Here is a 20,849-nt window from a genome sequence, read left to right on the forward strand (position 1 = left end):
CAGTTTGAAGCTTTCTCTTGAGTGGGCAGCCTGAGGAAACCCAGTCAATATTTAAATCACCCAGAAAATATACCTCTCTGTTGATATCCCATACATAATCAAGCATTTCACACATGTTATACAGATACTAACTGTTAGCATTTGGTGATCTATAGCAGCTTCCCACCAAAATGGGCTTTAGGTGAGGCAGATGAACCTGTAGCCATATTACAGTATTTAACATGAAATCCTCTCTAAGCGTTAAAGAAATGTGGTTCTGAATATAAACGACAACACCTCCACCTTTAGCATTTCTGTCTTTTCTGTAGATGTTATAACCATGTATTACTACCACTGTATCATCAAAGATATTATCTAAGTGAGTTTCAGAGATTGTCATAATATGAATGTCATATGTTACTAGCAAATTATTGATTTAATGAACCTTGTTTCTGAAGCTACATATGTTAACGTGGGCTATTTTTAGCACTTTTTTGAGATGCTTGATTGTTTTCATTGCTTTACTGGGAAGCTTAGCAGAAGTAGACATGCTCATGTTATTTATGTTAGTGCAGGATGAGCTGCACACAGCGGACTTCCTACTAGGGCACACCGCCTCAGTGCTAACAGTATAACTGGTTCATAGCCTCAACACTGGGACTGTGAGACTGAAAAACAGGCCTCAGACTGTTAAACAGCCATCACTAGCCGGCTTCCACCAGGTTATGCAACCCTGCACCTTAGAGGCTGCTGCCCTATATTATTCTATAGATCTTGGCGCCGACGAAGATGGCGGCCTCACGACTAGCTCTTAGGAAACTTTCCAGTATTTTGTTTTTTTATTTATAATTTTTTACTATCTTGCACTACTCATCTCATATGTATATACTGTATTCTATTCTATAATATTGTACTGTATCTTAGTCCATGCCGCTCTGTTATTTCTTTTCCACATATGTATATATTCTTAAATCCCATTCCTTACTAGTTTTGTGTGTGTTGGGTATGAGTTGTGAAATTGTTAGATATTACTTGTTAGATATTACTGCACTGTCGGAGCTAGAAGCACAAGCATTTCGCTACACCTGCTATAACATCTGCTAAACACGTGTATGTGACAAATACGATTTGATTTGATTTAATGAAGTTGGAACACAGGAGCTATATCTCATAGTTGCACAAAAATTATTGGACACCATCCAGAAATTATAAATTACAAAAGACCATGCAGATGTTTAAATCCCCCTAAAAAAGCAAAGTCAACAACATCCAATGCTTTCTTTTGTTAATGTAAACATGCTGCGGCATTGAACAACCATGTAGTCTCTATAGTTTGGATGCCATTCTCTAAGATTCTTGAGATTCTGGCATTTAAATGGAGCCGCGGTGGAAGTCCCACTTTTCATCCTGTGGACTCCAGATAGAAAAGTTATCAAAAAGTGGCACCTTTACAATAATTTCTAACAAGACAGATAAAATACACATTCTCATGGACACACACACACACACAAATAAGTCAGAAGAAGTTTAAGGGTTGAGAGCACAAATAGTCAAAACAGTGATTGAGGAACGAGAGGTGTTGAGAAATGAGGTGTATCAGAGTTCAGAGGAGGTCGTTTTAAAGGCCGTGAGAGAATGTGTGCAAACTGCAAGTCAGAGCATCAATCAACAAGCATCAGATTCCCAAGAGAACATCATCAATAACCAATACATTATTATTATCCCCTTATTCCCAAAGTCATTCTCCGAAGCCAAAGCAGCGCTAATGCTAATTATTATCAACAAAAGTGTCCGCATTGACATGTGGTCAGGATCATTGCTTCATAAAATAGAGTAATCATTTCAAATCAAATCAAATCAAATCAAATTGTATTGGTCACATGCGCCGAATACAACAGGTGCAGACATTACAGTGAAATGCTTACTTACAGCCCTTAACCAACAGTGCATTTATTTTAAACAAAAAAGTAAGAATAAAACAACAACAAAAAAGTGTTGAGAAAAAAAAGAGCAGAAGTAAAAAATAAAGTGACAGTAGGGAGGCTATATATACACAATAGAATAAAGTGACAGTAGGGAGGCTATATATACAGGGGGGTACCGTTGCATAGTCAATGTGCGGGGGCACCGGCTAGTTGAGGTAATATGTACATGTGGGTAGAGTTAAAGTGACTATGCATAAATACTTAACAGAGTAGCAGCAGCGTAAAAAGGATGGGGTGGGGGGGCAGTGCAAATAGTCCGGGTAGCCATGATTAGCTGTTCAGGAGTCTTATGGCTTGGGGGTAGAAGCTGTTGAGAAGTCTTTTGGACCTAGACTTGGCACTCCGGTACCGCTTGCCGTGCGGTAGCAGAGAGAACAGTCTATGACTAGGGTGACTGGAGTCTTTGACAATTTTGAGGGCCTTCCTCTGACACCGCCTGGTATAGAGGTCCTGGATGGCAGGGAGCTTTGCCCCAGTGATGTACTGGGCCGTACGCACTACCCTCTGTAGTGCCTTGCGGTCAGAGGCCAAGCAGTTGCCATACCAGGCGGTGATGCAACCAGTCAGGATGCTCTCGATGGTGCAGCTGTAGAATTTTTTGAGGATCTGAGGACCCATGCCAAATCTTTTTAGTCTCCTGAGGGGGAATAGGCTTTGTCGTGCCCTCTTCACGACTGTCTTGGTGTGTTTGGACCATGATAGTTCGTTGGTGATGTGGACACCAAGGAACTTGAAGCTCTCAACCTGTTCCACTACAGCCCCGTCGATGAGAATGGGGGCGTGCTCAGTCCTCTTTTTTTTCCTGTAGTCCACAATCATCTCCTTTGTCTTGGTCACGTTGAGGGAGAGGTTGTTGTCCTGGCACCACACGGCCAGATCTCTGACCTCCTCCCTATAGGCTGTCTCATCGTTGTCGGTGATCAGGCCTACCACTGTTGTGTCGTCGGCAAACTTAATGATGGTGTTGGAGTCGTGCCTGGCCATGCAGTCATGGGTGAACAGAGAGTACAGGAGGGGACTGAGCACGCACCCCTGAGGGGCCCCCGTGTTGAGGATCAGTGTGGCAGATGTGTTGTTACCTACCCTTACCACCTGGGGGCGGCCCGTCAGGAAGTCCAGGATCCAGTTGCAGAGGGAGGTGTTTAGTCCCAGGATCCTTAGCTTAGTGATGAGCTTAGCTTAGTGATGAGCATTTTGTGTGCTGGTACTGTTTATATTTAGGTGCAGGAGCTCCACAATACTTTTGAGCTAATATTCTATCAGAGGAATAGGAGCTCAAGCAGTAGAACATTTTGAGGTGCCGGGATTCAGCTCTGGTGAGCTCCTGCCCAAGCCAAGCACTGTAAATAGAGGCATGTAACTAAAAATATACTAATAATTAGGTAATAAAACTTTTGTCTGTCTTTATGTCGTCCTGTTACTGCTTTTACTGCTAGTAGGTTTGGATTCATGTAGCTACTCAACAAAACAATGTCTACAGTGCAAAACAAGAATGAACTAAGATATTCATCACATCATTCATTTATGTTTGTTTTGTTGACTCACTGGTTTCCATTGAATAGGCCTCTCAGTCTACTCTATTGTCATTCAGGCAGAAACAAATGACTTGCAGCATATCGAAGGCTGATCCAATTGATGGCAGACAGTCTGTGTTGTTTCTTAACTAAGCAATAACATCGCGATAAACTCTCCATTACATTAATCGTTGTCATTGGTATACATCCTATTTACAGGGGTCCCTAGGAGCTGTAGGAATAGTATTCACGTTTTTTTTAAATGGTGAAGAATTGCAATCCATTTTTAAGGACAAAAACAAGGAAACCATTATGTTTGCTTATAAATGTAAAGTTGACTGTCTAGAACAGATTGAATTACCAGACGTGATGTGAATCACTAGACCATAGCAGAAGAAATTGATTTTGTTTCTCAAGAAATGTCTCTCTCAATGAACAATGGATACGGATTACAAAATTGTGTAAAAGCATCGTGACAATTGTTTGGCAGAATCATATGCTTTTTGGCCTCACATTCATACACCGTAAATGATCTGTTTGCAAGAAGGCTATGAGATAGTTGTGTAATCAAAGTAAGCGACGGCTAAGATAAGCCTATAGTGCATTAGTGAGGGATACCTGGATTTGTATTAAACAATATAAAACAGACTTTCCCTTTCCCCCTATATTTCCCTGTGGTGTTCGAACAACCCTTTCAGCACAGTAACACAGTTTTACCACCACCACAGAAAAGTGCACTGATCGTTTTTCAGGTCTCTCTTCATAAAGGTCGCTGGAAACACAACACTGGTGGCACTAGAAGCACATTGTTGATCTGAATGAAGGAAAACTACAGTATCACTGGCCAGATAGATCTACTATACATATATACTGTCTTATTTATACTTATATATGTCTGCCATCCCGTCTACAGTTAGATACTGTACAAAAGTCAACAGTCATCATGTCCCAACTGGAATCCGGTCTTTGAATACTCTGTAGCAGATGAGGCAGATTGTTAAACTATTGTTAAACTATTAATATTGTGATCAAAAAGGGACAGAGTTGGATAGAATTAGTCTAATAAGAACGGTGCAAAACCCTCACAAGATAGACAGCAGTTAAATCACCCTCAGATTTCCTTCTTCATTCCTTCTCTCACCTGCTAGTTACTTCGTCTTTAGACAGGAAGTGGAAGGCCTGCCCTTCAATCAGAGGGGAAGGTGGAGGTTTCATAGATCCAAACATCAGAGAGATGTTGTTCAGGCAACACCCCTTGAAGTTAATATTCCTTCCATTGAAATCAACAATGAGAAAAGAATCCTCACCGGTTTTCTACCAGAATAAGGCATATGGGTTATCAAGTATGTAGCGATACAGCTGAAAGTTCTTTAATAGATATTTGGGTGAGTACATAGGCTCTTTAGGGTTTGTAGGTGGGTACTCCCCCACCGAGCCATCGAACCATCCCCCAGTCCGGATCAAGCCCTTGATGTAGTTCAGGTCTCGTTTTTCCACGTAGTCTCCCCAGCGGGGGAAGTCTCCATTCTGGGCAGAGATTAGCTTTTGGGAGATTCCCTCTGGTCTGAAGCACCAGGAACAGTGCCAGCCTGCGTAGTGGATGGAGCTCCCAATGGACCACTGCACCAGGATGTGTCCACTCTTCCTCTGGTAGTTCTGGAAACCCGGCATGGAGAAGTATTCCCTGCGCCTCAGTGATATCCCGTCTCCATTGTAGACGGCGAAGAGCATGGCGACGGTGCAGGCGGAGAGGACGTCCAGCGTCCCGGGCTGCCTCCAGAAGAAACCATAAAGGGACTTTCTCATATGGATGGACACAGGTTCCGTCCAGCCGTCGTAGAGTTTGAGGAAGAGGATGCCCTCGCGGGCCGGGATCTCGTCTGCGTCGTTGATGAGGAAGACATCATCCGGCCTGGCGCCTTGCACCCTGGACATCCCGTCACGGCTTAGAAACGTTCGCAGGTAGTCGTCAGCAATCCACCCGTTCTGCTGGCCACCTTTAGGGAAGTGATCGAGTAATACATAGAGGATCTTATTGTGCACATAGTCGTAGGTCCCGTTGAGCAGAAGGCGCAGGAAGTGTAGTGGCTTGGAATTTCCGTAGGCCGTGAAGGTTGACTCACACACCAGGAAGAGGTCCACTGTGTCGGCCAACTCGTGAAAGCGGGCGTGGAGGAGGTCAAACTCGTGGTTGATATTAATGGCATTGATGACCCTCCGAGGAACCTTTCTGGGTGTCAGATGCCCCTTAGTGGGCAGGTTGGAGTGTTGCACCATGGTTGGGATGCCACAGTGAGGGCCGTGCCAGCCTGGGCGACACATACACTTCACCAGCCTCTTCCCCCAGGCTGATTTCCCTTGGGCTGACTTGGGTTCCTCTTGGTTTGCTTGCAGGATCTTACGCTGGCCCTCTCTGGCCGCCTGGACCTTTTGTCCTAAGTGGTCTTTGAGAGAAGTAATTTCTGTCCCCTCTCTGAAGCAGTATGCTCCAGACTTGGTGTGCACAAAGAACGGGGTGGGGTCATCGCGAAGATGGAAGCTCTGTTTGTGAAGTTCCCTCCTTGGCCCTTTGGGGTCTGGGAAAGTGACCGTCATTCTGTTTACATTCCCTGAGTCAGGCTGCTCCTTGCCCCATGGGTCCTGAGTGGGAGAACAATAGGAGTAAAATGAAACATATCAATGACAATGTCATATAGACCCAAAACAATGTATATGGAAAGTTGTGTCATCTTCCCTCTCACCTCACCCACCTCTGCATTCCCCTTTTCCTCCCGGTATTCCCCTGGTTCCCACAGGCCAGTGTCGAAGGGTACAGGCCCTTGGAGAGGCCACATCTCTGGGTGAGCATTGTATGAAGGGTTCCCCTTCCCTCTCCAGAGGAAGCTCAGGGCATTGACAGAGTAGCAGTGCAGCTGGGAGAGGACACACAGAGCCAACGTGCAGCAGAAAAATAACTTGTGCCTTCGAATCTTCATCCTGAAAAACAAACAACTCTTTAGCTAAACAGAATTTTACACACTCCTTACTTAACTGTAACTCAGGCATGCACACATATAGGGCTCTGCCTGTACAGAGCACATGCCCCTTTGCCCTTACAGTCTCCAAAGTGCCTTTTTAGGTGATGGTATAATTTTCCCCAAAAATAATTTACTTAAATATTTGTTTTGTCATTGTGTTACGATCGTTTACGAACGAGAAGGACCAAGGCGCAGCGTGATAAGCATACATGTCTATCAAGCGAATAAACACACAACAAAAACAACAAACGAAACGTGAAGTCCAAGGTAGACAAATAACATACCTCACACGGAACAAGATCCCACAACTAACAGGTGCCAAAAGGCTGCCTAAGCATGGTCCCCAATCAGAGACAATGAGCAACAGCTGCCTCTGATTGGGAACCACACAGGCCAACATATATCTACACATTCTAGATCTTAAACATAGAACATCGACATAGCAAACACAACACAGAAAATACACACCCTGACTCAACAAATACAAGTCCTCAGAGTCAGGGCGTGACAGTACCCCCCCCCAAAGGTGCGGAGTCCGACCGCGCCACATAAACATAACAGGGTAGGGGCCGGGTGGGCATTCCGCCTCGGAGGCGGATCCGGCTCCGGGCGTGACCACCACTTACTCTCCACCTCCCTGTTGCGCCCCTGGTCTGGTCTGGACCTCGGCGCGCAGCTTCCCCTCTCCTTCCACCCACAACGTACCAAGCCCTGTCTGGACCCTGGTGTGGGAGACCCCGAACCTGGAGAGGGGCTGACGTCTGGGTCTGGACTGGAACCGCTGACTGGAGCTGGATCAGGCACCGGTGGAGCAGATTGCTCTGGCTCCGGAGTGGAGCCGCTGACCGGAGCTGGACTGAACCACGGTGGAGCGGATTGCTCTGGCTCCGGAGTGGAGCAGCTGACCGGTGCCGGACCAGGCACCGGTGGAACAGGCATGGGCCGTACCGGACTGGACACACGCACCACTGGCTTGGTGCGGGGAGCAGGAACGGGTGGTGCCGGACTGGACACACGCACTACTGGCTTGGTGCGGGGAGCAGGAACGGGCCGGACCGGGCTGACTACGCGCACCACTGCCTTGTGCGGGGAGCAGGAACGGGCCGTACCGGACTGGCGACGCGCACCACTGGCTTGGTGCGGGGAGCAGGTACAGTCCGGACCGGGCTGGCGATGCGCACCACTGGGTTGGTGCGAGGGGCAGGAACAGGCCGGGCCGGGCTGGCGACGCGCACCACAGTCTTGGTGCGAGGGGCAGGAACAGGCCGGGCCGGGCTGGCGACGCGCACCACTGGTTTGGTGCGAGGGACAGGAACAGGCCAGGCCGGGCTGGCGACGCGCACCACTGGCTTGGTGCGAGGGACAGGAACAGGCCGGACCGGGCTGGCGACGCGCACCACTGGCTTGGTGCGAGGAACAGGAATAGGCCGGACCGGGCTGGCGACGCGCACCACTGACTTGGTGCGAGGGGCAGGAACAGGCCGGGCCGGGCTGGCGACGCGCACCACTGGTTTAGTGTGAGGGACAGGAACGGGCCAGACTGGGCTGGCGACGCACACCACTGGTTTGGTGCGAGGGGCAGGAACAGGCCAGGCCGGGCTGGCGACGAGCACCACTGACTTGGTGCGAGGGACAGGAACAGGCCGGGCCGGGCTGGCGACGCGCTCCACTGGTTTGGTGCGAGGGACAGGAACGGGCCAGACTGGGCTGGCGACGCACACCACTGGTTTGGTGCGAGGGGCAGGAACAGGCCAGGCCGGGCTGGCGACACGCACCACTGGCTTGGTGCGAGGGACAGGAACAGGCCGGACCGGGCTGGCGACGCGCACCACTGGCTTGGTGCGAGGGACAGGAATAGGCCGGACCGGGCTGGCGACGCGCACCACTGACTTGGTGCGAGGGCAGGGAACAGGCCGGGCCCGGCTGGCGACGCGCACCACTGACTTGGTGCGAGGGACAGGAACAGGCCGAGCCGGGCTGGCGACGCGCTCCACTGGTTTGGTGCGAGGGACAGGAACGGGCCAGACTGGGCTGGCGACGCACACCACTGGTTTGGTGCGAGGGGCAGGAACAGGCCAGGCCGGGCTGGCGACACGCACCACTAGCTTGGTGCGAGGGACAGGAACAGGCCGGACCGGGCTGGCGACGCGCACCACTGGCTTAGTGCGAGGGACAGGAATAGGCCGGACCGGGCTGGCGACGCGCACCACTGACTTGGTGCGAGGGACAGGAACGGGCCGGGCCGGGCTGGCGACGCGCACCACTGGTTTGGTGCGAGAGCCAGGAACGGGCCAGACTGGGCTGGCGACGCACACCACTGGTTTGGTGCGAGGGGCAGGAACAGGCCAGGCCGGGCTGGCGACGCACACCACTTCCTTGGTGTGAGGGACAGGAACAGGCCGGACCGGGCTGGCGACGCGCACCACTGCCTTGGTGTGACGGGCAGGAACAGGCCGGGCCGGGCTGGCGACGCGCACCACTGGTTTGGTGCGAGGGACAGGAACGGGCCGGACCGGGCTGGCGACACGCACCACTGGCTTGATGCGAGGAGCAGGAACGGGCCGGACCGTACTGGCAACACACACCACTGGCTTAGTGCAGGGAGCAGGAACGGGTCGGGCCGTACTGGGAACACGCACCACTGGCTTAATGCGGGGAGCAGGAACGGGCCGGACCGTACTGGGAACATTCACCACTGGATTGTGCGGGAAGCAGGAAAAGGTCGGGCCGTACTGGGAACACGCACCACTAGCTTAGTGCGGGGAGCAGGAACGGGCCGGACCATACTGGGAACACACACCACTGGCCTTGTGCGGGAAGCAGGAATGGGTCGGGGCGTACTGGGAACATTCACCACTGGCTTAGTGCGGGGATCAGGAAGGGGCCGGACTGGACTGGCGACACACACCACTTCCTTCTGCTGCCTAACCAGCTCCTCTCGCCGTGCCTCTACACTCTCCTTCTCCCTTATAGCCTCCTGTAGCTCCTCCCTCTGACCAAATAACTCCTGCTCCCTCTGGACCAATAGCCCCCGTAACCTGGTGGCCTCCTCTCCTAACCTGCAGATTCGCCCTGTCACTGCCTCCTGCTGCCTCGTCGTCCACACCGTGTGCCCCCCCAATTTTTTTTATTGGGGTTGCCTCTCGGGTCTCCGTCGTCGGCACTGTTGGCTCCGTTTCTCCTCTCCTACCTGGGCATCCTCATTCATCGCCCTCCGGTAACGGACGGCCTCCTCCTCCGTGATTCTCCCCCAACTGAGGAGGACATCTACTAACGTAACCTCCTGTTTAATTCCCGGCGTTTGCTCCTGAACACGCTGCTTGGTCCTATTTAGGTGGGATCTTCTGTCACGATTGTTTACAAACGAGAAGGACCAAGGTGCAGCGTGATAAGCATACATGTTTATTAAGCGAATAAACACACAACAAAAACAACAAACGAAATGTGAAGTCCAAGGTAGACAAATAACATACCTCACACGGAACAAGATCCCACAACTAACAGGTGCCAAAAGGCTGCCTAAGTATGGTCCCCAATCAGAGACAATGAGCAACAGCTGCCTCTGATTGGGAACCACAAAGGCCAACATAGATCTACACATTCTAGATCTTAAACATAGAACATCGACATAGCAAACACAACACAGAAAATACACACCCTGACTCAACAAATACAAGTCCTCAGTGTCAGGGCGTGACACATTGTTGCTCGCCAACCACCACCCTGTCCGTTGGTTCCCTGTCCGTTGTAGCTAGCTACCTTGCCAGAAGATCCCGATCCTACCGTTAAGCTTGTTTATACTAAGCTGCACTGGGGTCAGAACGCAATCATGGTTACATTAAAACCCTTAAAACCCATAGCGGCCGCCAACGGCCTTTCATTAAATTACTATAGCGGCTGTGAATGGCCTTGTTTTTCTAACAATAATATCTGTGTCAATATCGCAAAATGAACTTGCTAACAACCTGTTGTTGTTCTCGCATGGCTGTTGTCATCAACCAGAAACCGGAAACTGGGTATGCTGTCATTTGACTTTTTTAACTTCATTACTCCAAATGACAGTGCCAAAGCAGACATGACTTTTCAGCGTGAAAGAGACTTTATTTATGTTGGTTGGTTATACGGATGTGATACGGATTTGCACACGTCTTTGCACTTTGAAAAGCGATCATGTCGAGGTGAGTGAAATAAGTAAACAGCAGATATATGTTTGGTGTTGTCAATGTCATGACATCTTGGTTGGTACAGGTGACCACATCAGCAGTAGAGCTCGAATGATTGCATGCTGTCTCATGGAAATAGTTGCAGTGTTTAGCTGTATATAAACTCAGCAAAAAAACGTCCCTTTTTCAGGACCCTGTCTTTCAAAGATAATTTGTAAACATCCAAATAACTTAACATATCTTAATTGTAAAGGGTTTAAACACTGTTTCCCATGCTTGTTCAATTAACCAAAAATGCAATTAATAAACATGCACCTGTGGAACGGTCATTAAGACATTAACAGCTTACAGACGGTAGGCAATTAAGGTCACAGTTATGAAAACGTAGGACACTAGAGAGGCCTTTCTACTGACTCTGAAAAACACCAAAAGAAAGATGCCCAGGGTCCCTGCTCATCTGCGTGAACATGCCTTAGGCATGCTGCAAGGAGGCATGAGGACTGCAGATGTGGCCAGGGCAATAAATTGCAATGTCCGTACTGTGAGACGCCTAAGACAGCGCTACAGGGAGACAGGACGGACAACTGATCGGCCTCGCAGTAGCAGACCACGTGTAACAACACCTGCACAGAATCGGTACATTCGAACATCACACCTGCGGGACAGGTACAGGATGGCAACAACAACTGCCCGAGTTACACCAGGAACGCACAATCCCTCCATCAGTGCTCAGACTGTCCGCAATAGGCTGAGAGAGGCTGGACTGAGGGCTTCTAGGCCTGTTGTAAGGCAGGTCCTCACCAGACATCATCGGCAACAACGTCGCCTATGGGCACAAACCCACCGTCGTTGGACCAGACAGGACTGGCAAAAAGTGCTCTTCACTGACTAGTCGCGGTTTTGTCTCACCAGGGGTGATGGTCGGATTCGCGTTTATCGTCGAAGGAATGAACGTTACACCGAGGCCTGTACTCTGGAGCGGGATCGATTTGGAGATGGAGGGTCCGTCATGGTCTGGGGTGGTGTGTCACAGCATCATCGGACTGAGCTTGTTGTCATTGCAGGCAATCTCAATGCTGTGCGTTACAGGGAAGACATCCTCCTCCCTCATGTGGTACCCTTCCTGCAGGCTCATCTTGACATGACCCTCCAGCATGACAATGCCACCAGCCATACTGCTCGTTCTGTGCGTGATTCCCTGCAAGGCAGGAATGTCAGTGTTCTGCCATGGCCAGCGAAGAGCCTGGATCTCAATCCCATTGAGCACGTCTGGGACCTGCTGGATCGGAGAGTGAGGGCTAGGGCCATTCCCCCCAGAAATGTCCGGGAACTTGCAGGTGCCTTGGTGGAAGAGTGGGGTAACATCTCACAGCAAGAACGGGCAAATCTGGTGCAGTCCATGAGGAGGAGATGCACTGCAGTACTAATGCATGATTGTATGTGCGGGAAGACACAAACAGATGCATTCCCTTGGGGGAAGGGAAACAGGAGTTAACCATATATGTTTAAGTACCATATTTAATTAAGTTGTTTTCACTTGTTAGTCTATGATTATCTGTTGTAACTGAGTACTGATTTTCTTACCTGTTTAATTGTCAGTATCAAAGTTTGACAGTGTTGAATGTTATGGTTAAAGTTTGACGCCAGACTGGATTCGAGGACACACTGATCATTTATCTATGACACTGTGTGATTCTGTATTAGCTGATGTTGTGACTTCCTACAAGCCTCTCGGGCTGGTGTTTATGGAACATTGGGTGAATATTCTGTGTGATTAATGTATAAGGGCTGCTTCGTTACATATTTTCTTTGCTTCTGCTCTGGAGGTGTTCTCCCTGAATTCTTGTAATATACAGGATATTATCAACGACTGCTCTCCTTTTGGTTCATCTGAAAATTCCCATTACACTGTGAGACCACGATTTCTGATTTGGATTTGTCATGGGGATATTTTTGGCTAGCTACATGTGGTTAGCTAGCATATTACATGCATCTGAAGTGTTGGATCATGTGGCTTACGGCGGGTGTATTGATGTCACTTTTACGAGAGCAAAGAGCGACTGGTCAGGAAATGAATATGATCTGTAAACTGATACTGCGGGTCAGTCAGTCTCACATTATATTGTGGACCAGGAGGTAGGGTTCATATCTCCTATATGATCTGTTTTTATGTAAACAATGTAGCTGTGAACTTCCTCTAAGTCTGCATCCCAAATCGCACCTTATTCCCTTTATAGTGCACTACTTTTGACCAGGGCCCATATTAAGTCTGTTCCGTTTTTCCCATGGTACTGTAGTAGTACGTCACTCTGGTAACGTTCCACCATAATTGGCCTGGTTGCATTTCCACGGAACCTTGTGTTGTTGACGGTTTCTGTCAGACAAATACCTAAGAACGTGTCAGAGCAAATTTACTTATTTCCATTGCTCAACACACTGCAGCCTCTGCATTTGTGTCTGTATGGGTTGGGATGTTATCAATGATGATAGTTTTTCTCAGACACAATACGAGCACTGTGAGACTGCGGAAGTAGCCTGTCCCCACCCGTTTTAATGAAGCAGCTCACCGGAGGATCAGGTGTGTGTGTGCGTACATGCAGCATGTACGCAGATCCGCCTGCCCTTACTTACATTTACACAGTTTAGTAAGGGCTCCCATACAGCAGGGCTAAAGGTTTCTTCAGGTCAACTTATCACGCTGCTCCTCCATTCAGTAGTCGCCAAGACCAGTTTTACCAACACTTTTTCTCCATCTGTTTACAAAACATCCAGGTGCAATTGAGTTGAACTTGCATTCACATGCAATAGGTATTTTTCTCTTTGTATGGTCTAATAAAATCCCAGAATGGTTTTAGGTACTGTTAAACCTACCACTACTACAATGTAAACTCTCAGATCATGCTTTCAGGTTTTAGATAAGAGGTGTGTTCCCAGGTAGTGTGACGAGTACTGAGTATACGAAGACGCAGACGCAGGATTTAACAAGGTCAAGGTTTACTCAAACAATGACAAAGATAGTAAACAAAGATAGAGTACATGAAGCAAAGCAATCACACACAAAATCCTACAGAACAGTCCACGGCTAAATAGGGGTGGTGATGAGATGATGAGGTGCAGGTGTGCTGGAGGTGATTAGGGTGCGTTGGCTTTCCATTCCGGTGTTGCCGAGGTGGTGCGCTCAGAACAGTGGCTCAGTAGACCTGCGAATCAGAGCGCCGGAGGGGAGCAACGGGAGGAGATGTGACAGGTAGTAAATGGACAGCTGTAAAGTGTGCACAGTAGATTAAGTGGGTGTTTTTATATTTGTCCTATCTCACTCATGTACAAGTGTGTATTAATTGGAAATGTTTTTTGTTTTGCATATCCCAACTCTCCTTATGACACCCTCGGAGAGTGGGATCGGGGCCAGGGTCAGCCATTATCAACGGCAACCCTGAAGCAATTAGGCTTAAGTGCCTTGCTCAAGGACACATTGACATATATTGTTTTCCTTGTTGGCTTGGGGATTCGAACTAGCAGCCTTTCGGTTACTGGCCCAATGCTCTAACTGCTAGGTTACCTACCACCCTGCTTCATTATAAAGGGTGGGGATAGGATAGTCCCACAGTTCTTACAGTTTTTTCCAACTGCTTACACACAAAATCTTTTTATGTCACATGATTTTTGAAACCTCTCACTCAAAGTGCAAACCTACACACCAAATCTCCAAAACCATAAGCTATTTCTCAGACTTTGACTCAGTTGTCAATTGCATAAAACACTTTTTTCAAAACACTACACACAATTCTCTACCTAAAACACAAAAATCTAACAAGAAGTGACTTGCTTTCCTTTTCCAAACACAACCAATCAAAATGCTACACTTATTCACCAGGTCACACACACACTCCTCACATGTGCAAACACTAATTGCTTAACTGATCACTAACCAATCACTGCTTTACTGTAGTATAGGCCTATAAATTGGTCAAAGGTCAGATTACCTATTTTGAACAATGGATGCCAACAATGGACAGAGAGCAAGAGGAGTAGGAGGGAGAGGTAGGGGACAACAATGAGGACAAATTAAAGACGAAGAGTTGGAAGAGGAGTAGGAGGAAGAGGAAGAGGAGTAGGAAGAAGAAGAGGAAGAAGAAGAGGAAGAAGAAGAGGAAGAGGATGAGGAAGAGGAAGAGGAAGAGGAAGAGGAGGACGAGGGCAAAGAAGAGAAGGAAGGAGAGCCATCTCTGATGAGATTAGGGCAACACTTGTTGATCATGTGATCAACCACGGTTTGACCATGAGAGAGGCTGGACTGAGAGTCCAGCCCAACTTGAGTCGATTTACAGTGGCGTCCATAATTCGAACCTTCAGAAATAAGATCAGGTATGCAACTATCTAATGACTATTTTAGCATTACAGTAATGTACTGTAAAATACGTATGACTGCATAGTATTGCATAAACATTTGTAACTCTAAGCCATCCATTTACTGCACTGCATTGAATGAATGAGGTTGGTTATCATGCTGTACTACATTTTTTTGTACATTGTTTACAGTTCCTATGCTGAACACATACTGTGTTTGAATTCTGTACAGAGTGGAAAGGCAAAGACATCATGGAGGACGAGGACACTTGTTTACAGATGTACAAGAGACTGCAATTATAAATATGGTTTTGGCCAACAATGCAATTAGGATTCGAGATATAAGAGAGCATATCTTGAATAATGACAGCATATTTAACAACATCAATGCTGTAAGCCTGTCGATCATACAACGCATCCTCCAACGGATGAAACAACTTTACAAGGTGCCATTTGAGAGAAACTCTGACAGAGTCAAGAATCTGCGACATTACTTTGTAGAGGTATGTATGCAACACTACTTCCAGTACTTCAGACATACCATATGTACTCATCTGTATATCATTTTGTCTGTTATAGAGAGTATTGGAGATGGATGCCCATGTAATTCGCCATGAATTTATTTATGTGGATGAGGTTGTTTTCAACCTCACCAAAACCAGTCGCCGCGGAAGAAATGTAATAGGACAGAGGGCAATTACCAATGTCCCTGGACAGCGTGGGGGTAATATAACTATGTGTGCTGCCATCACTCAAAACGGGGTCCTCCATCACAATGCCACACTGGGTCCGTACAACACCGGCCATATGCTCACTTTTCTGGATGCAATTTACACAATGCTTGTCCCTGATCCAGATCAGGAGCCTGCTAGATTTGTGGTTATATGGGACAATGTTAGTTTTCACCGGGCTGTTCTGGTCCAAAACTGGTTTGCTACCCATCCACAATTTGTAGTTTTGTACCTACCCCCATATTCACGTTTTCTAAATCCCATAGAGGAATTATTCTCAGCCTGACACTGGAAAGTGTATGATCGCCAACGCTATGCCCGCATGTCGCTTCTCCAGGCAATGGAGGATGCATGTGGGGACATAGAGGTTGCCTCTGTCCAAGGTTGGATACATTTACATTTTAGTCATTTAGCAGACACTCTTATCCAGAGCGACTTACAGTTAGTGCGTGCATACATTCTTTTATTTTTCATACTGGCCCCCCGTGGGAATTGAACCCACAACCTTGGCGTTGCAAACACCATGCTCTACCAACTGAGCTACATCCCTACCGGCCATTCCCTCCCCTACCCTGGACGACGCAGGGCCAATTATGCGCCGCCCCATGGGTCTCCCGGTCACGGCCGGCTACGACAGAGCCTGGATTCGAACCAGGATCTAATCTAGTGGCACAGCTAGCACTGTGATGCAGTGCCTTAGACCACTGCGCCACTCGGGATACGCCATGCTAGGAGATACTTCCCTCGATATTTGGCAAGAGAAAACGTGTCTTGTGATGTGGACGAAGTATTGTGGCCAGACTAGGCCCGGAGAAGAGATGAAGCGTAGCTTAGTACTGGTGACTGCCCCCCCCCCCCCCACCAATTCCTGGACTGCCCCCCTGGGACCCCACACACACAATTGTGTTATTTACTGTATTCTAAATAATATACTTTTGGTTTACATATGTTTATGGTTTTGTTGTATGCTACTGTATACAACAGCAATGTTTGGCCTAATAAATATTTTCTGTTTCTACATTGCATTGGTGTTTACAGTGTACTTGTTAGCCCTCTCAGCAGATGACTTTCACTGTAGAACATTGTATTGAAATGTAGATATAAGCCTATGAAAGACCAAAGAGCTTTAGATATAGAACAACAGTGTTTACATGGTATATCCCAAAATTTACTATTATGAAAGAAGTGTTTGCCATTTGATGCAAATGCTTCATTCTGACATGTGTTTATGGCATTTTGAATGCAGTGTTACATTTTGAAGGAGATGTGAGGCATTTTACATTTTGTGTGTGCAGTTTCGGGAATTGTGTGTAGAGTTAAAAAAAAAGGAGACATCGTTTTGAAAACGTGTGTAAGCAGTTGGAAAAAACTGTAATAAGGCCATTTTACCAATTATAAGTGAACCAGAGAAAATTAATATGGATAGAAACAATACCCCAGGTGAACTGTTGGAGGCCATCAATAATCTACAATACGGGAAATCTCCTGGTAATTATGGATTCCCGGTGGAATTTTAGAGACACTTTCGTCCCAAATTACAGCTCACTATGTTTGGCGACAACCCCCCAAGATAAAGCTCATTTTCTCACACATTTCAAACAAACAGACATAGCTCAAAAACAAAGAACAAATGACAATTACAAGTTAACTTAGTTTAAAAGAGCACAATCTCTTCTTTAATATGACACCACATTCATGTCAATGGGAATAACACTCATTTTGTCTTCCATTGTGGAAAGACACTCACTATAAAAAAATCACTAACACTCAACACAAAAAACCCTAGAGTATTTAAATTGTATTACATTTGACTAAATTACTCACTTAAGATGTACCAAGTGTAATATAAATATATATAAATATTATTTACATATAAATAAAAAAAGTATCCAAAATATGACCAGTGTCACAGAAACCCAACGCACCCTAATCACCTCCAGCACACCTGCACCTCATCATCTCATCACCACCCCTATTTAGCCCTGGACTGTTCTAGATGATGATGTGTGTGATTGTTTAGCTTCGTGTTGTTCACGCTATCTTTGTTATTTCTCTTGCTCATTGTTTAAGTAAACCTTGACCTTTTTAATTCCTGCGTCTGCGTCCTGCCTCTTCATATACTCAGTACTCGTCTACTATTTCAAAATGTAGGTAACCTCTCTCATTAAGATTTAGTACAGACCGGGCCTGATGCAAAATGTTGAAATAGTAGCCTACTTTGACAACAATTCAGCGAATGCAACAAGTATTAGATAAGACAGATAAAGAGAGAAGATAAAGAACACAACAACTGTTCAGAGACAATAAAAGATTTGTAGAACATTCATATTTCACACTGTCACTTTAGTGTTTGCATTTAGCCTACAACATGTCATGGAATTCTGGAAGCACAGCCCCATCCAGCAAAGTAACACAGAACCACCCAAAGGACGTTTCTACACATCTCCCACCCTTTGCCCTGCGTCCACTCAGGATGCACACCACACACCCTCTCTTGTGCCCTTCAAACTTCACCTCAAATTAGTTGCAGCTCAGTCCACACGCCCTGGTGCCACACTCTTGGCTCCCCTCTTCCTGCCACTGTAGTCATATCACAAAATGAATGCACAAGCTGCATTTTGAATGCCTTCAGTGACCAGTGCCTGCGGTTTCTAGGAAGGGGCCTTTGCGGGTTCCCGTACACAATGTACGCATTTATGATGGCAATGTTGAGCATCCCCCAAAACACATACTTCCACCATTTTCTGCCTGTGCGTCCAACATTGTAATAGCTCCTCAGTTGGTCGTGATGGTCAACCCCACCAATTTTCTTGTTGTAATCCATTAGAAGCTCTGGAACAGATAAGTTCCTACCACTTTTAAAAACAACTCCAAAACCCAGTAATGTGACAGATGAAATGTGAAAATTTGACAATGCTCATCAGGGGTTGACATTAAGGGTTGCCCTAATGCCCGGAGCAAGGGGAAGGAAGTTGAACTGAGCAGTCAAGCAAGTTGAGTTTGCTCTGTGGGTGACAGAAAAGAACAGTAGCCTAATCTGATCTTTGTTTCCTCCCTTATATTTAAGTGAAATAAAAATAATTTATGGCATTTCTGCATGTAAACAGATATATTTATATTTTCAAGCAAAGTGATCATAATATTCCAGCAACCATAAAATACTCCTGACTTGCCTGATTGGCAAGTGCATTTATATCCCTGCCTATGAACATGAAAGGTAGATGTTATAACAGAGGAATTGACTGAAAAGTTGCCTCACTTAACCTCAGTATACTAGGTCCCAATATCAACCTCCCCACAACTCTACTTCCCCATGATAATAGCTGTCATCATAGAGTCTATAGAATGAGTGCCAGTCTGTTTGTGCCACAATGCCAACAGATCTGGGACCAGGAAGTCTAAGCTTTACACACCAATAGCAGACTGCCATCCCAAAATGAACTGTACAACCAGTAATTAATAGCAACAAATCTAGAGATGTATCTTATTAATAATTAACACCAACCAGAATAAAATTCATTGAAACGTTCCCAAATACTGTAAAAAGAGAGAGGGAGAAAAAAACAGAGATTGAGAGAGAGAGGGAGAGAAATAGAGACTAAAGGTGATGAAACATACCTTCCTTGCAGGCAAAGTCTAGCCATGCTGGTTTGTTGGCAAGTGGAGCCCAGCTGTTATTTCAGATCGAGAACCATCTACTTCTTTTTTTACATTGTGTGGAAGGTCTCCAACACTTCCTTAGTTACTCTACTTCCCTACTCTGCTATTTGAACTGGTCGGCAAAGCTTCCATACAGCGGCAGGTGGTAGGTGGCATCAATAATGACTTATACCATTCAGGCTATCAAACTGGATTCACAACAGTGCAAAGAGTGAAAGACAAAAAAAGAGAGAGAGAGAAATAGAAAAGGAGGGTGGAGCTCTTGGTGGAGCAGTTACACTTCTTTCCTGTACTCTGGGGACTTCATGTTGTCACGTCTCCTCCCGTTGCTCCCCTCCGGCGCTCTGATTCGCTGGTCTACTGAGCCACCGGTCTGAGCGCACCACCTCGGCAACACCGGAATGGAAACCCAACGCACCATAATCACCTCCAGCGCACCTGCACCTCATCATCTCATCACCACCCCTATTTAGCCCTGGACTGTTCTGTATTGTGTTGTGTGTGATTGTTAATCGTCGTGTCGTTTACGCTCTCTTTGTTATTCTCTTTCTCATTCTTAAGTAAACCTTGACCTTGTTTATTCCTGCGTCTGCGTCCTGCCTCTTCGTATACTCTGTACTCGTCACAGAATCACACACCTCACGAAAATGGATGCAGCAGGAGTTTCCCAGTGCCTCGACCAGCACCAGCACCAGCAGCAGCTTGCCCAGTTGAACGCCACCATGCAGGAAGTGCTCCAAACTCTGCATAATCTGCCCAGTGCTCTGGTTCCACCTCAGGGAGCGGCGAATGCCCCCAATCCACCTGTTCCCGTGCTATCACCCACTTCTGAGGGAACCCTCGCCCTACCGGAGCACGACTACTAAATGTAGCGGCTTCCTGCTACAGGTTTCCCTTTATCTGGCGCGTCAGCCTGGGGCATATCCATCTGACCAAGCCAGGATTTCGCTTCTTAAAGGAAAGGCGCTGGATTGGGCCACGGCAGTCTGGGAAGGAGAGGAGGCAGTGGCGCTTCCCTACTCCACCTTCCTCGCTCGGTTCAGGGCGGTGTTTGATCATCCCACGGAGGGAAAGGACGGGGGTGAGCGTCTCCTCCATCTACAACAGAGAGAGGGGCCCGCGTCCGAGTACGCTCTGAGCTTTCGCACGGTGGCGGCGTCTTCCGGCTGGAAAGAGCGTGCTCTGCACACGTCCTTCAGGAGAGGCTTACGGGAGGACATTAAGACGGAACTCGCATGTCGGGACGACAAGATGGACCTGGATACCCTCATCACCACGTCCATCCGTCTTGACAACATGTTGAGAGAGAGACGGCATTCCCAGCACCTCCCAGAGCCTCGACGCTCACCCCATCTGAGCTATGGAAGCCGTCCTGCCTCCGAGTCCTCACCCATGGAGGTGGGCAGCACCCCCTACACCACCACGGACCACAGATCTCCTGGCAGCTCCCTAT

General features: G+C 47.3%; 1 protein-coding gene across 1 annotated transcript in view; it reads right to left on the reverse strand.

The window, feature by feature from the left end:
* Positions 1–4,792: 4,792 nt before the first annotated feature.
* LOC311103841 (beta-1,4-mannosyl-glycoprotein 4-beta-N-acetylglucosaminyltransferase-like) overlaps positions 4,793–20,849 on the reverse strand; it is a gene marked incomplete at both ends in the record, with an annotated part of 41,536 nt that continues 25,479 nt past the window's right edge. The window contains 2 exons of the mRNA XM_084145479.1: positions 4,793–6,118; positions 6,220–6,454. Of these exons, the coding sequence (XP_084001605.1) occupies positions 4,793–6,118; positions 6,220–6,454 (1,561 nt within the window). The remainder of the gene's footprint in view (positions 6,119–6,219; positions 6,455–20,849) is intronic.

This window comes from Coregonus lavaretus (genome assembly GCF_964263955.1).
Source record: "Coregonus lavaretus genome assembly, chromosome: 28".
Classification (NCBI taxonomy): Eukaryota; Metazoa; Chordata; class Actinopteri; order Salmoniformes; family Salmonidae; genus Coregonus; species Coregonus lavaretus.